The sequence below is a fragment of the Lepidothrix coronata genome, unplaced genomic scaffold (assembly GCF_001604755.1).
Source record: "Lepidothrix coronata isolate B3197 unplaced genomic scaffold, Lepidothrix_coronata-1.0 Scaffold14, whole genome shotgun sequence".
Classification (NCBI taxonomy): domain Eukaryota; kingdom Metazoa; phylum Chordata; class Aves; order Passeriformes; family Pipridae; genus Lepidothrix; species Lepidothrix coronata.
The window spans coordinates 2,326,915-2,339,558 of record NW_016690194.1 but is presented as its reverse complement, the minus strand read 5'-3'; the positions used below and the strand labels follow the sequence as shown (position 1 = coordinate 2,339,558).

Sequence of the window (12,644 nt, the reverse complement as noted above, 5' to 3'; positions counted from 1 at the left end):
TAGAGTAGTAGTATAAGAGAGTGTTCAGGTTGGCTGTGAACCTTCAGCTTATTTTAAGGCTTATCTCTTGGCTCTCTCTGAGACAACAAGAAAAGGGAAAATTAGTTCGCCCCTTTCTTCCAATTGTAGGCCTTTTAATTGCATAGAAGTAGAGGGATTGCAACAGTTTACTAAATGTGCAATAACTCATATATTTAAACATTTGTTAATTCTTTACTATTGAATTATATAGCAATCTGGAGAGACCTGCAAATCACTGAATCTCTTTCCATTTTTAATACAGCATATTTCTGATGGATAATAATGTACGTGCAATGTATAGGCCACCTCTAGTTTCTGATTAATAAGTGTCCTCAGTTGCTGCCAAGTTTTGCAGTTACTTTCCCATCTGGATTCCTTTCACATTTCCCATTATCTTGTTCCTGTTTGTTATCTTGACTACTCCTGTAAAACTGTTTTTGAAGGATGGAGTTTGGTCAAAATGCTTGAGACATCTTCTAGAGCAGTCCTTCTAGATAATGAAGAACCACACAAAAAATTCTGCTGTTTAATTTGTGGCTGCCTGACACAGTCAACAGATTAAAAATTTTTTAGAAGAATCTCAACTTGAAAAATCACACTTTGAAAACAAAATCATTGCTTTGCTTGCAGAGTGAGGAATTTGTTCTAGTCAATGAGAAAAATTCTGTCCACCTTTTCAAATAATAAAGAAATTGCCATTATTATCAAATAATAAGAAATTGCTAGATAGGTAAGGTTTACAAGGAAGCTCAGCATCCTTAAAATGGCAAATGGTCTAACACAACCTAAATTGGATAAGAGCTGTTGAATGAAAGTATGTGAGATAAGTGAGATCTGACTAAAAAACTATCAGAGATTCTTTTTTGCCATAATAGTCCTTTATGATTGTTCTTATTATAACTGATTATTCATAATATTCACAATTCCCTTTGCCCTTAGTAAACACAGATATTTTTCAGACTGTTTTGGTAAGTACTTACACATACTTCTGTATGGTTCAACGCCTTTAAAGCACTAGATGCTGTGCCCTGTGAGAAGGGCTAATTTCGTAACTTGTCAGGTAGTCAGTAGGTTCAGTTAAATTAAGCTTTATGCATCAAAATCTCCATGCAATCCCTTGCTTTGCTATTTCACTGTTAGACATGAGCCTTTACAAGTATCAGGCAAAAGCAGGGAATGCACAACTGCAAGGTAAGAAAGAGCATTGAAATGCATTGAGTGAGTAGTGATTTAGATGGGATTTATCAAATGCATGGAACTGGTCTACTTAATGGCTGCCTACTTTATGCCCAGGTAAAATATCACTCTCTTTGGTCAGAACTAGATTTCCTACAATTCTTTTAAAGACATTGCATCCTAAGGAATTTCAGGGTCAGATTAGATCGTGAACATTCCCACACACATGTGAAAGGTGCCATTGTGCTCAGGGATAGAACTGCCTTTTGTAGTGAATGCACTCAGGCATTCAGGTTTTTAAGGTGTGACTTGTGGTTTTTCATTCGAGTTTTTACAGAGGCATGCCTTGAGGCTGCTTAGTAGAGAAAACAATTTGAATATTCCTGTGATGATCAGCTGCCAAATGAGGTAGGGACTACTGAGTGGAGCATCTGCACATATCGTCCTAGACAAGAATTTAAAATTGTCCTCCCATTTGACTGAGTAGTGTGCTCTTCTGGGTAGGATGAATGAGTGTTTGGAGTGTTTTGCTCACAAAATGAAGTTATGTCATGGAGTGATCTCTCCCATCAGAAGTCAGGTTGATGGACAAGTTTTATTAGCCTCGAGTTTCAAAGAGTTTGTAGTTTGCAGTCACAGACTCGGTAGTAGTAGTGTGAGGATCAGAAAAATTTTAAACAAGTTCACCCCTGTCTTCTCCTGACACTTTTTATTTTTGCATTGAACAAACTTCATCAACCTTGATGATTAGAATAGTGAATAGAAGTTTCTCAGTAGTTAATTTTGGAAGTTCTTAGGGCTTCACATGGTCCTGCCATGTTCTCCCTTGCAAAATCTTATGAGTTAATGTCTTTTTAAGAAACAGCAAAGTCACTAGTGAGATTTGAAAACTCACTAAGAAACAGTATTTTTGTAAGGAAACCACATATTTTTGAAGACAGAGGTAAGACTATGGTTTTCTAGTTATACATCTACAGGTACCACAGTGACCAGTGCTAAATGTTTGCTTCGGTTTAAAGGAAAAGAAAAGCTTCTCTTGTAATAAATTGCGTAGTCTGCCTTGATTTATTCCTAGTAGATTGATTTAGTTTGGGCTTAAGCAGATAATGTACAGTTTGTGCTCACTGACATGTGTACTTTTACCAGCTATGTAATCAGTACCTTGGAGCTGATGGTAGCTGAAGATTATATGATTGTCTACTTGAATGGAGCAACACCAAGAAGGAGGATGCCTGGATTGGGTTGGATGAAAAAATGTTACCAGATGATTGATCGACGGTCAGTAATATTTTCCTTAATCCATTATTTTAAACACTGTCCATTTCTGTTACTCCCCTGTATGCCAGTGTTCACTGTATATGATCTTTCTGTATCTTTTGTGGGGCTTTCTGTTGTTTTTAAGAAACCATTGCTTTTTTACTTAGATTACGGAAGAATCTGAAATCATTTATAATTGTTCATCCATCATGGTTTATCAGGACAATTCTGGCTGTGACACGACCTTTTATAAGGTATGTAATGAATACCGGTGATTTTCTATGTCCCTAAGAATACATAAGTACCCTACATCATCAAACATAGCTGTTAATCTTTCACTGAAGAGTGCTCATTTTATAGCTTATGTTTGGATTTTAACAGTTCAGTTTCCTAAAGTGAGTGGGGGGAAAAAGTGATTTAAATAAGTATCTAGTTGCAGACAGCATAGGGATGGTTTTGTACGCTGCCTATGGAGAACTGGGAATTCAGTCTCTTGAAATTGTCTTGTTTGGAGCCCAGCTCAAAGGCATATCACCTTATATAAAAAATCCTGGCTATAGGACCATATTAAGCTACAGTTCTTGGTTTTTAAACATCAGTTGCTGCTCATACTAGAGGACTGCCTGCAACCTGTTGTGTTTAAATGCATAGGAGTTCTGGTTCCAAAAAATATGCTTTGATTAGTAAAAAGGCAGAAAAATTTGTTACTGACTTTGAAGACCTCACACATCGCTGAAGCAGATAGGGAAGTATGCAGTTGAAATCCTGAGAGCAGACTGACAGGTGTGAGGAGATGCTTCAGGCAAGAGAAGGATCATCTTCTACTGAAGCCACACAGTGAATGACATACATCATGACAGATCTCAGAGAGTTCTGCTCCCAGACTGCAGATGAAGATACTGGAGGAGTCTGTCACAGAGTACTCTGGCCTCACAGGGTAACATTTGGATAGGGAAATGTGATTTCTCCTGTCACTACCAAAGTGCAAAAGGCAGAGTGTCATAATGGAGCCTCTTCTTTCAGATGTGGTATCTTTAAGACCAAGGAGAAAGTGACAATTCAAAATACCAGAGTAACAGAGAAACAATACTTGGAATTATCAGAACTAATTATGATTCATTGGTCTTTTATTCAAAATGATTATACTGAGCAGCAGTGATTACAGGTTTTTCATTGACAAACAGGAGAAAATGTTTGCTCTAAATAGTTTGGCAAAGCAAATTAGTGGTACAAAACTATAGATACTCATGTCATGGCCAGGCTTTGTGAATGAAGATTTGAGAAGGGCTCTACCCACAATTGTTACAGGCACGCTGGTGGCTAAAGAGGCCAATGCAAGATAGACAAGATCGGTTGCAAAAGGCACAGCAGAAAGACTCCTTGGATGGTATCGGCAGGATACGATTCTTTCTGCATTGTCTTTTCTCTTCAATGGTGATCCTGCGTGCGTTCTCAAAAGGAGCAGCAGCGTTATAGATGGTATGTCTCCAGACCTCCTGATTGGAGTCCAGAGTAGACCAGCAATGAAAATCAATGTGGCCAAGGCTGAGATATTGCTTCAGGGAGTCCTTGTATCTTCTCTTTGGGGCTCCTCTCTTGTGGCAGCTGGTGGCAAGTTCACCATAGAGCACGATCTTGGGGAGGCAGTGGTCTTTCATCCTTGAGATGTGCCCTGCCCAATGCAGCTGTATTCTCAGCAACATGGCCTCAATACTCATAACTGCTGCCTGTTCTAGAACAGACATGTTAGTTACATAATCTGACCAGTGGATGTTTAGGATTGTACGGAGACAGCATTAATGGAAGCATTCTAGGAGTTGCAGGTGGTGGCGGTAGATGACCCATGATTTGGACCCGTATAAGAGAGTAGACAACACAATGGCTCTGTAAACAATGATCTTTGTACTTTTCTTCAGGTGTTTATTTCACCAGACTCTTTTATAGAGTCTTCTGAAAGCTCTATTTGCCTTTGCTAATCTGTTGGCTATCTCTCCGTCAATCTTACCATCCGAGGAGATGAGGCTACCGAGGTAATTAAACTGCTGGACTGATTTGAGCTCTGATTCGCCAGTGGTGATATGGGGATGATGGAAGACTTCCTGAGGTGCAGGCTGATAGAAAACTTCTGTCTTCTTCAGGCTGACTTCCAGCCCAAAGAGCTCAGCAGATTCTGCAAAGCAGGATGTTAAACCCTGCAGAGCTACTTCTGTGTGAGTGATGAGGGTGGCAGTGTCAGCGTAAAGCAGCTCCCGGACAAGATGGTTTAAGGTCTTAGTGTGGGCCTTCAGTCGCCTTAGGTTGAATAGGCTTCCATCGGTACAATATCAAATGTAGATACCATTTTCTTCATCAAGGTCTGCCGTGGCCCTTTGGAGCATCATGCAGAAGAAGATTGTGAATAGAGTTGGTGCAAGAACGCAACCTTGTTTCACACCATTGGTTATTAGAAAGGGCTCAGAAAGTGCATTGCCATATCTGACTTGGCCGTACTGATCCTCATGAAGTGAGATGATCATTTTAAGGAACTTGGGGGGGACATCCTAAATGTTCCAAAATCTGCTACAGACCTTTTCTGCTCACAGTATCGAAAGCTTTTGTTAAGATCAACAAAGGTTACATAGAGAGCTTTGTTCTGTTCCCTACACTTCTCTTGCAGTTGTCTGAGAACAAATACCATGTCTGTGGTACTTCTATTGGCTCTGAAACCACATTGGCTTTCAGGAAGAAGTTCTTCTGCTATAGCGGGTATTAGTCTGTTCAAAAGTATTCTGGATTTTGCCAGCAATGGAGAGCAGAGTAATACCATGGTAATTTGAGCAGTCTGATTTATCTCTCTTCTTCTTATACAAAGTGATGATGACTGCGTCATGAAGGTCTGATGGTAGTTCGCCTACTTCCCAACAGCGCACCACAAACTCGTGGAATTTAGCATGGAGTGCTTGGCCCCCATACTCCCAGACTTCAGGTGGAATTCCATCAACCCCATCTGCCTTGCCAGTTTTCACCTGCTGTATGGCCTTAAGAGTTTCTCCCATAGTAGGGGCAATATACAATTGATTCTTTACTGGTTGTTGTGTAATGTACTGAATTGCTGAGTCTTGAACTACATGGTTCTAGAGACCAGTTAAAACTCTCCATTTCAGCCAAGTAGACTGAGTCTCTGTGCAAGATGAAAATGAAGAACAAATGAGAGGTGAAAAAGGTGGGCAGGACACATGGCCAGTGTGACTTGTAAAAATGACATGAGATGTTTGAACCCTTACTGAGGACAGAAGAACCTTATGAGAAAGCTGAGTAAACAACTCCCTGAGGCGTGAAAAGTGAGAGTCAATTCAGTAATAAGCAGCGTTAAGGAGATAGAAACTTGATTAGTTTGAAGCCAAATGGCTATAACTTAGTTTGGTAGCCCCAAGCTGTTTACTGACAGGCACAGTGGGAATTTTGGAGTAAGAAATGAGTTGGTCACAAGGCAAGCAGAGATTTCATTGAGATAGCTAAAGGTGAGCAACATTATTTTAATTGTATTTCAGCTCAGATGCAGAACAAAACAGTAGAAATTAAGAACCTGAAAGACATCAGAATGGCAAGGGACTGTCAAGTCACTGAAGATGTGCTAATCTCAAGTCTATCTCAATTTTACCTCAAAAACTGTCAAGCAAATTTGGTGGAGTCTGAGACTCATCTTGACTTACAAACAGTTGTCTGAAAAAACAGAATGAAAGAACTAGAGGTAGCAGAGAGAGATCCTAGGTACTCTTTTAGGACCAGATGCTCACACCAAAAATCATTTGAGCTATGTTAGGTAAGGAATTAGATTTCTAATAAAATAAGTGTCTATGAAATGTATTTGTCACTTGATGGAAATATTTAAATAATAGGAAGTTACTACTATTAGCAGCATGTTTTCCCTAAAGTCTGAAAGAAACAAGGACTTACTTTGGCTCATAAACTGACTTCTACATGAAGGAATTACTTAGAAGTCAGTCACTGTAGTGGAGTTAGTGGGCCCAGGAGAATCCTCAAGGGGAAAAAGTAACCTTTGAAAGATTTTTTTAAATCTGCCCTGCTCCCCCATCTTTAGAAGCTTCTGATTGGCTTGCAGCTTGCCAAGTTACTTTAGCTGGCCGTTCTGATGCTGCAGTCTATGATTAACATTTTGAATAAAATGCTAAGAATTACCTGTGTGTTATCATGCTTTGACTGGTCGGTTGTGAGTGATGCTTGCATCCTAAATGTGACCATTGGCCTGCTCCAGTGTGCGTGCCTTGCTTTATGAGCCAAATGAGATGGACTTCTCATAACCTCATACATATCAAATAACTTAGGTTAGCCAAGTGAATAGCCTTATGTTTTTAAGTGTGTTTTGTGGACAATTTAGCCTTTTTCCAAATGATCATTTTTCAACCACAATAAATGAGTCATTTAGCACAGCTGAAATAAAAAAGGTATTTCATCATAAGAAGGCTCCACAGTAAGAATAGACACAATCATATCTGTACTTGTCTGAACAAATGAGGAAGTTCAGTTTTATTATGTTTGATTGAGAATCAGTGTAAAATAGAAATGCTAAGTCATCATGATCACTTGTTAACCATCGTGATGATTATGATCATGTTAAGTGAATGCTTCCCATCTCTTTTTACATGTAAGTATTCTCTAAGAGATTCTTTTCAGAATTTTAACACATCTCCTTCAAACTGTAAAGCTAATTGCATTGTCTAGCAGGTAGGCATTACAATTTATAATGTCCTAAATACTGTGATTCAGCCTAAGAAAGGAACAGCCAAAGGTCTAGACTCAATTTCAGCCTCACTAGAATTCAGGTAGGCTCATGATTAGCTGAGCTCTGTAATTGAAATATGAATATCAAAGTGCTTAATTATTTAATACATGCCTTCATTTATTTTTAATATATCATAAAGGATTGGGGGACAAAGTCAATTAATACGGTTTTTTCTGTGTTTCAGCTCTAAGTTCAGCAGTAAGATACAGTATGTCAACACATTGGCAGAGCTTCATGAGATGATTCCAATGGAATATGTGCAAATACCAGACAGTATTGTCAAGTAAGTGATGTACAGTAAGCGTGCACTTGTTCTAATGGAAACTATTTCCACAAACTAATAATAGTGTTTAAGACTCTGTAAAAAAACCAGAAAATACTTTCCTGATAATCTTAAAAATGCTTATGTGTTGTTCCACAAACATTTCACTGTCAAACTCAGAAGCAGGAAGCCACTGTATAATGGAAACACAAAACACAATAAAGATATACTCCTTGGGGAGAAGGAGAATAGTTTAACCTTTCCACGGGTATCATCTATGCCATATTTTTCCATACCTTTTTAAGTAAAAGTGTTTTTAAGTTTTAGTCATACAGGGCTTTGAACTGAAACAATAACTAAAAGATAGCCTGTTCAATAGGAGACCACTGAAAGTCCATACATTCACCTTCCCTTATCTTGTTGATTTTCGTGTTTAAATCCAGAACCACTGAAAGACATTTTCTCGGTTTTTGCCACTTATGTCCAGAAGTTTTTTAAATGCAGGCATTTAAAGGGCAGTATCTATTAAAAGGAAAGTAAAGTAAGGAAAGTATATATTAAAAAATTGTAGAAAGTTGATTGTTATTGCTCATCCCAACTGACTTCTTTTCAGACCTGAAAACAACAAAATGGAATCATATACCAAGACAGAAAACAAGACTGATTGAAAAATTCATGGGTTTCATATAGTTTCTATTAAATAGACAATCCTGCTCAGGGATGTTGTTTGTTTGGGCTTTTTTTAATTGTTCTCTTTATCAAATGTCTTAGGTTTTCAACAGCGAAACATTCTGTTCTAGTAAGTAATTTGATGAGCAGATACACAAGTATGATTGTCTTTTCCTTATGGTTTTTCAGTGACAGCTTTTGGAGCTGTCATAGATCTCTTCGACCCAGACAGGAGTTTTCATACCTGTCTCACATTAGTTGCAAAGCAACATAATTTCCTTCATTGAGCTAATGGTGTAATTCCAGAGAGCAAGTGGGAAGCTCAGTTCTGGCAATGGCACTTGTGAAAGCAGCAAATTACAGTTGTGAAATCAGAGGTCATAGAGACTTTCACTCAATTTCATTTGCTGCTGTAACTTTTTCAGAGGTGGAGTGATGCTAAGAATGTGGAACAGAGACCGTTAGTCAACTGAGAAAGACATGTCCATAATGTCTTAACATCCCTAACAATTTTTCATCCTCCCTCTCTCCCTTCTTCCCTCCCTTCCTCCCTCCCTCCCTCTTTTGATTCCTATAAAAATTTTAATTTCTTATAGTTCCTTTTGATAGAAACCTTAACGCGATACTCAGTTTCTGTCTCTGTTTATTTGCTGTGTTTACTGTTAGGCTGCAGCAGCATACACATCTGTGTTATACACATTTTTACTTCCTTGTAGTGTTGGGGAAGTTCATTCACCTCTCAGACCAAAGGTGAAAAGATCACAGCATTAGTACCAAATAAACTTTAGTACTTAAAACTGAAGAAATTTTAGGGAACTGCCTACTTCATGTCATCAGCAGCCGGATGAGAGATCATGATTTTGCTGAAAAAGATAGAACTCGAAAGGTGACAATTATGCCTATTGGTGGGAAGCATTTTCAAGATGCTGTGATAACAAGACTTAGTGGCTCTGTGCATTCAAGACACTGTGAGTGGTTATTCCCATAGCATAGGGAGGAGAGCAGCGTTCAGCTGATAATTTCCCTTCTACTGCAAGTTGAGAAAGGTTCCTGTAGAAAATTACATTTAATGTTTTGGCTTCATAATTGCTCCATTGGCAAGAACAAATATACCACCTGTGCTCAAGAGGAATCCCACCTGTAGAAAGTACATAGTATTTGGGTTGTGTGGTTAGTTGGTAGTTTTTACTGAAGTGGGATACAATATACTTGCTGTATCATATGATATTTTACATCTTTTCTCTTCCTTCGTCCACTCTTATCTTGTAAGGTATGATGAAGAGAAGTGTATTAAGAGAAGAATGAGGTAAAACCTGCTTTCTAGCCCCTGCTGCCGCTCATAATGGAGTGAATCTGTGTGACAGCCTTTCACCTGCAGGCGACCTCAACAGCTGAATGAGAGAGGACTTGCAATGATGTGGAATCTTACTTTCCCCTTCAAGCTGTTGAGATCAGCCTCTCTTGCAAATAAAACTCACTGAACTGTAAATGTCCTTGACTTGGCCCAGGCTGCAGCTAGTTTAATATTATCTGATAGAGCAACTAAATGCTTTCAGCTTTGTCCACTAGGCATGCCTCAGACCCCTGCTGCTTCTCTGTCTGCCTCCAAATGAGCTCAGTAAGAGTTACAAATTTAAGGTGGGTTGAGCACAGGGATAAATGGTATCATACTGAACTGAGGAGCTTTAGGGTCAGTGTGCCCTAAATCATACTGGGTTCCTGTTTTAGAAGCATGTACTATACTTGTTCTTTGCTCTGCTATTGCTCTGCTTCTCTCTTATGCTCTGCTTGCTTCTCTGTTTCTTTGTATCAATAACTTTTACTCGTGCAGACTGGACGAAGAGCTGAGGGAAGCTTCAGAAACAGCTAAGTAAGATAGCTTTCAGCTGGATGCTGGCATTATATTTACTTGTTTCACAGGAATAGTTTGAATGTAGTAGTACACTATGTGTTTGGTACAAAGATCAGCTTGTAGTTTCAATTACTGTGTAAGTTGTCATATTTGTAAATTGACTTCCCCTCTCACTAAAAGCAGCCTTCTTTTGTACTGCTGGGTCTGAGTAAGAAGGAATCACACCCTTACGCTATAAAAAACTTTTTTGCTGTTTTTTGATTATGGTTTCTGTACTCATGGGGATGACTGAAATCACTTATTTACTCCATTAAAATGGATCATTAAACATTTTCTACCCTTCATCTGTTATGTCAGTTTTAAAAAAGTAGTTATTTTTAATTTTATTTTTTTTTTTTTACAATTTACTAAATTAGGTCTAGCTCTTGTACCTCATTCTCAGTTAAGTTAGGTACATAAATTCTCCTTTTTTTCCATCATTGGCTGGATAGGCCAGGGAATTAATACTTGATAATAATATTGTACTACTTGATAATAATATTGTACTGTAGGTGGTCACTTAATAAATCAGTGGCAGCTGATGCTCAGACACTTTAAATTTATAACTCCTTATGAGTTATGAGTTTATGTGCTTTGACACTGAGGCAGTATGGTATAAGGTACCAAAGAAATACTTAACTAGAAAGACTTGACTCATTGAGAAGAGCTTAGAAAGTATCCAGTGCACTTTCTTCATATGTGTATTTTAGAAAAGATTCTGGAAAAGGAGCCTGTGTCTGCTGGTTCTAATATAACATTTTCCCATTTTTGTTTTTTATAACCAAAGATTTTGAGGTCTGGAGTTTCTTTTCAGTCTCTTTCCTTCAACTTTTGCACTTCAGGATTTTCCTCTTATGGCTTCTGCTTTGCTGTACTTTTTCCTACTGTTTCTTCTTTTACAGTACACATTTTCCTCCTGTTCTCCTGAGACTGGTTTTTAAAACAATCATAGAGAAATATCCAAATCACTGGCCACTGCTTTTTGATTCTAGCAGTTAAACTGCCTCAGAAGCAATGCATTCACATAAGTAGTTATTTGATATCACCTGAATATTTTGTTAAACAAAGAAACCCACCTAGCCTTGAAATGCAACTTCTATCTCTTCTATTCAAACATTTTCAAATGCATTGTATATGTGACGGTGAAAACTCTCTGGAAGAAAGCTGCTTTCTTGTTACTCCATTTAAAATAGTAGAGGCTGCAGCATAACAAGTGAAAGGGGAACTAAATATTCATGTGAGGCATCACTGATTGTTGTTACTGTTGGATGTATGAAGTCACTGTAGTGCATTTCCCTTCCCTGACTTAAAGAAATAGCTTAAAAATTTATTACTCAAACTAATGTGTGTTGCAATCACTAAGATCACTACATTCTTAACAACGTTTGTGTGTTGTGCTGTCAAAGATATTCACTACAGTTAGTTATTACATCCCCAAATTTTATGTCATATTTAAAAAGAGACAAAAAACCACAGAAGAAATGTTTACTCCTCTTTTTCCTTGCATCCAGAACTAGCTGCCTCTCAAATGATCCAGAAATGACTTCAGTGGAGCAGGAGTAAGAACTTATGCCTAATACTGTCATTGCAGTTTAACATTATTTTACAGCCATGCTGCTAGGAACTGAGGCTGGGTAGACTCCATAAAGATTTTTAGAGACCTAAATACTTTTATGGTAATATTCAGGAAAAAGCAATGAAGCTTTATTAAATTTATATTTTATATAATTTATATATTGTATACTGAATATTTGTTATATTTGTATTGCATTGCAAATGTGTTTGAAGTGTCCTTGACCATTTCCAAGCAGAGACAGATATAATTCCTAACCTGAAGATATTCAGGTTAAGTTATATGAAAAGCAGGTAGAAAAAGTGCAGCATGATCAGAGTGAAGATGGTCCCATGCTTTATCCTCAATTAAAAGTAAAGAGGTAAGCTTACCATTCTCATTCAGAGATTAAAAAGTCTTGTATTTTATTTTGATTTCTGGACCACGCTCTCATCATCTGCCTTCTCTTTGCTTTTCTGCTTCTCAGCTTCTTTCATAGTTATTTTCCTGATTAAACCTCAAGCATCTCTACATCTTTTCCTTTCAAAGCTGCACTGTTTCCCTTGGAAATGGGAATATGTCAGTCCTCTGGTATGCTGCTCCTCTGTCTGATACTGTAACTGAAGCATGAAAATGGAAAACCCTGCACTGCTCTTACTGTTCATCAGTGAGAGTATTTGTAGCTGTAGTGTGGTAGTGTGTCACACAAGCACTAACAGTTCCTTGCTAGAACAGGATGTCAGGAGAACCAGCTATTGCAGCAGAGAGTATATTCCTGGCCAGTGTGTACAGGGGAGGAGTGACTGAGGACTTTGCTATCCCTACCCATCTGGTTGGTGTGTAGAAATATAGTGGTGTCTCACCCTGGAATGTTGTTCAGGGACTATCATATAGTAAACCTGACTCCTCAGTAAGATTCTATCAATAACATGAGTATTGATAAGCAGGCAAATAATTAGAAGTACATGTAGCAAAAAGATGCATAAATAAAATGTAGCTTTGGTTTTTAAGAATAAAACAGTACTCTAGTAAG

At 38.1% G+C, this 12,644-nt stretch overlaps 1 protein-coding gene across 5 annotated transcripts in view; it reads left to right on the top strand.

Annotated features, from left to right (window-relative positions):
• PRUNE2 (prune homolog 2) overlaps positions 1-12,644 on the top strand; it is a 148,545-nt gene that overhangs the window by 131,715 nt on the left and 4,186 nt on the right. Inside the window, exons 14-19 of one of the 5 annotated variants that reach the window (XM_017806204.1) lie at positions 2,344-2,475; positions 2,622-2,708; positions 7,422-7,520; positions 9,439-9,474; positions 10,000-10,038; positions 11,571-11,618. In XM_017806204.1, coding sequence (XP_017661693.1) covers positions 2,344-2,475; positions 2,622-2,708; positions 7,422-7,520; positions 9,439-9,474; positions 10,000-10,038; positions 11,571-11,618 — 441 coding nt within the window. The remainder of the gene's footprint in view (positions 1-2,343; positions 2,476-2,621; positions 2,709-7,421; positions 7,521-9,438; positions 9,475-9,999; positions 10,039-11,570; positions 11,619-12,644) is intronic. The other 4 variants (XM_017806206.1, XM_017806207.1, XM_017806208.1 and 1 more) reach the window with 4 other exon arrangements.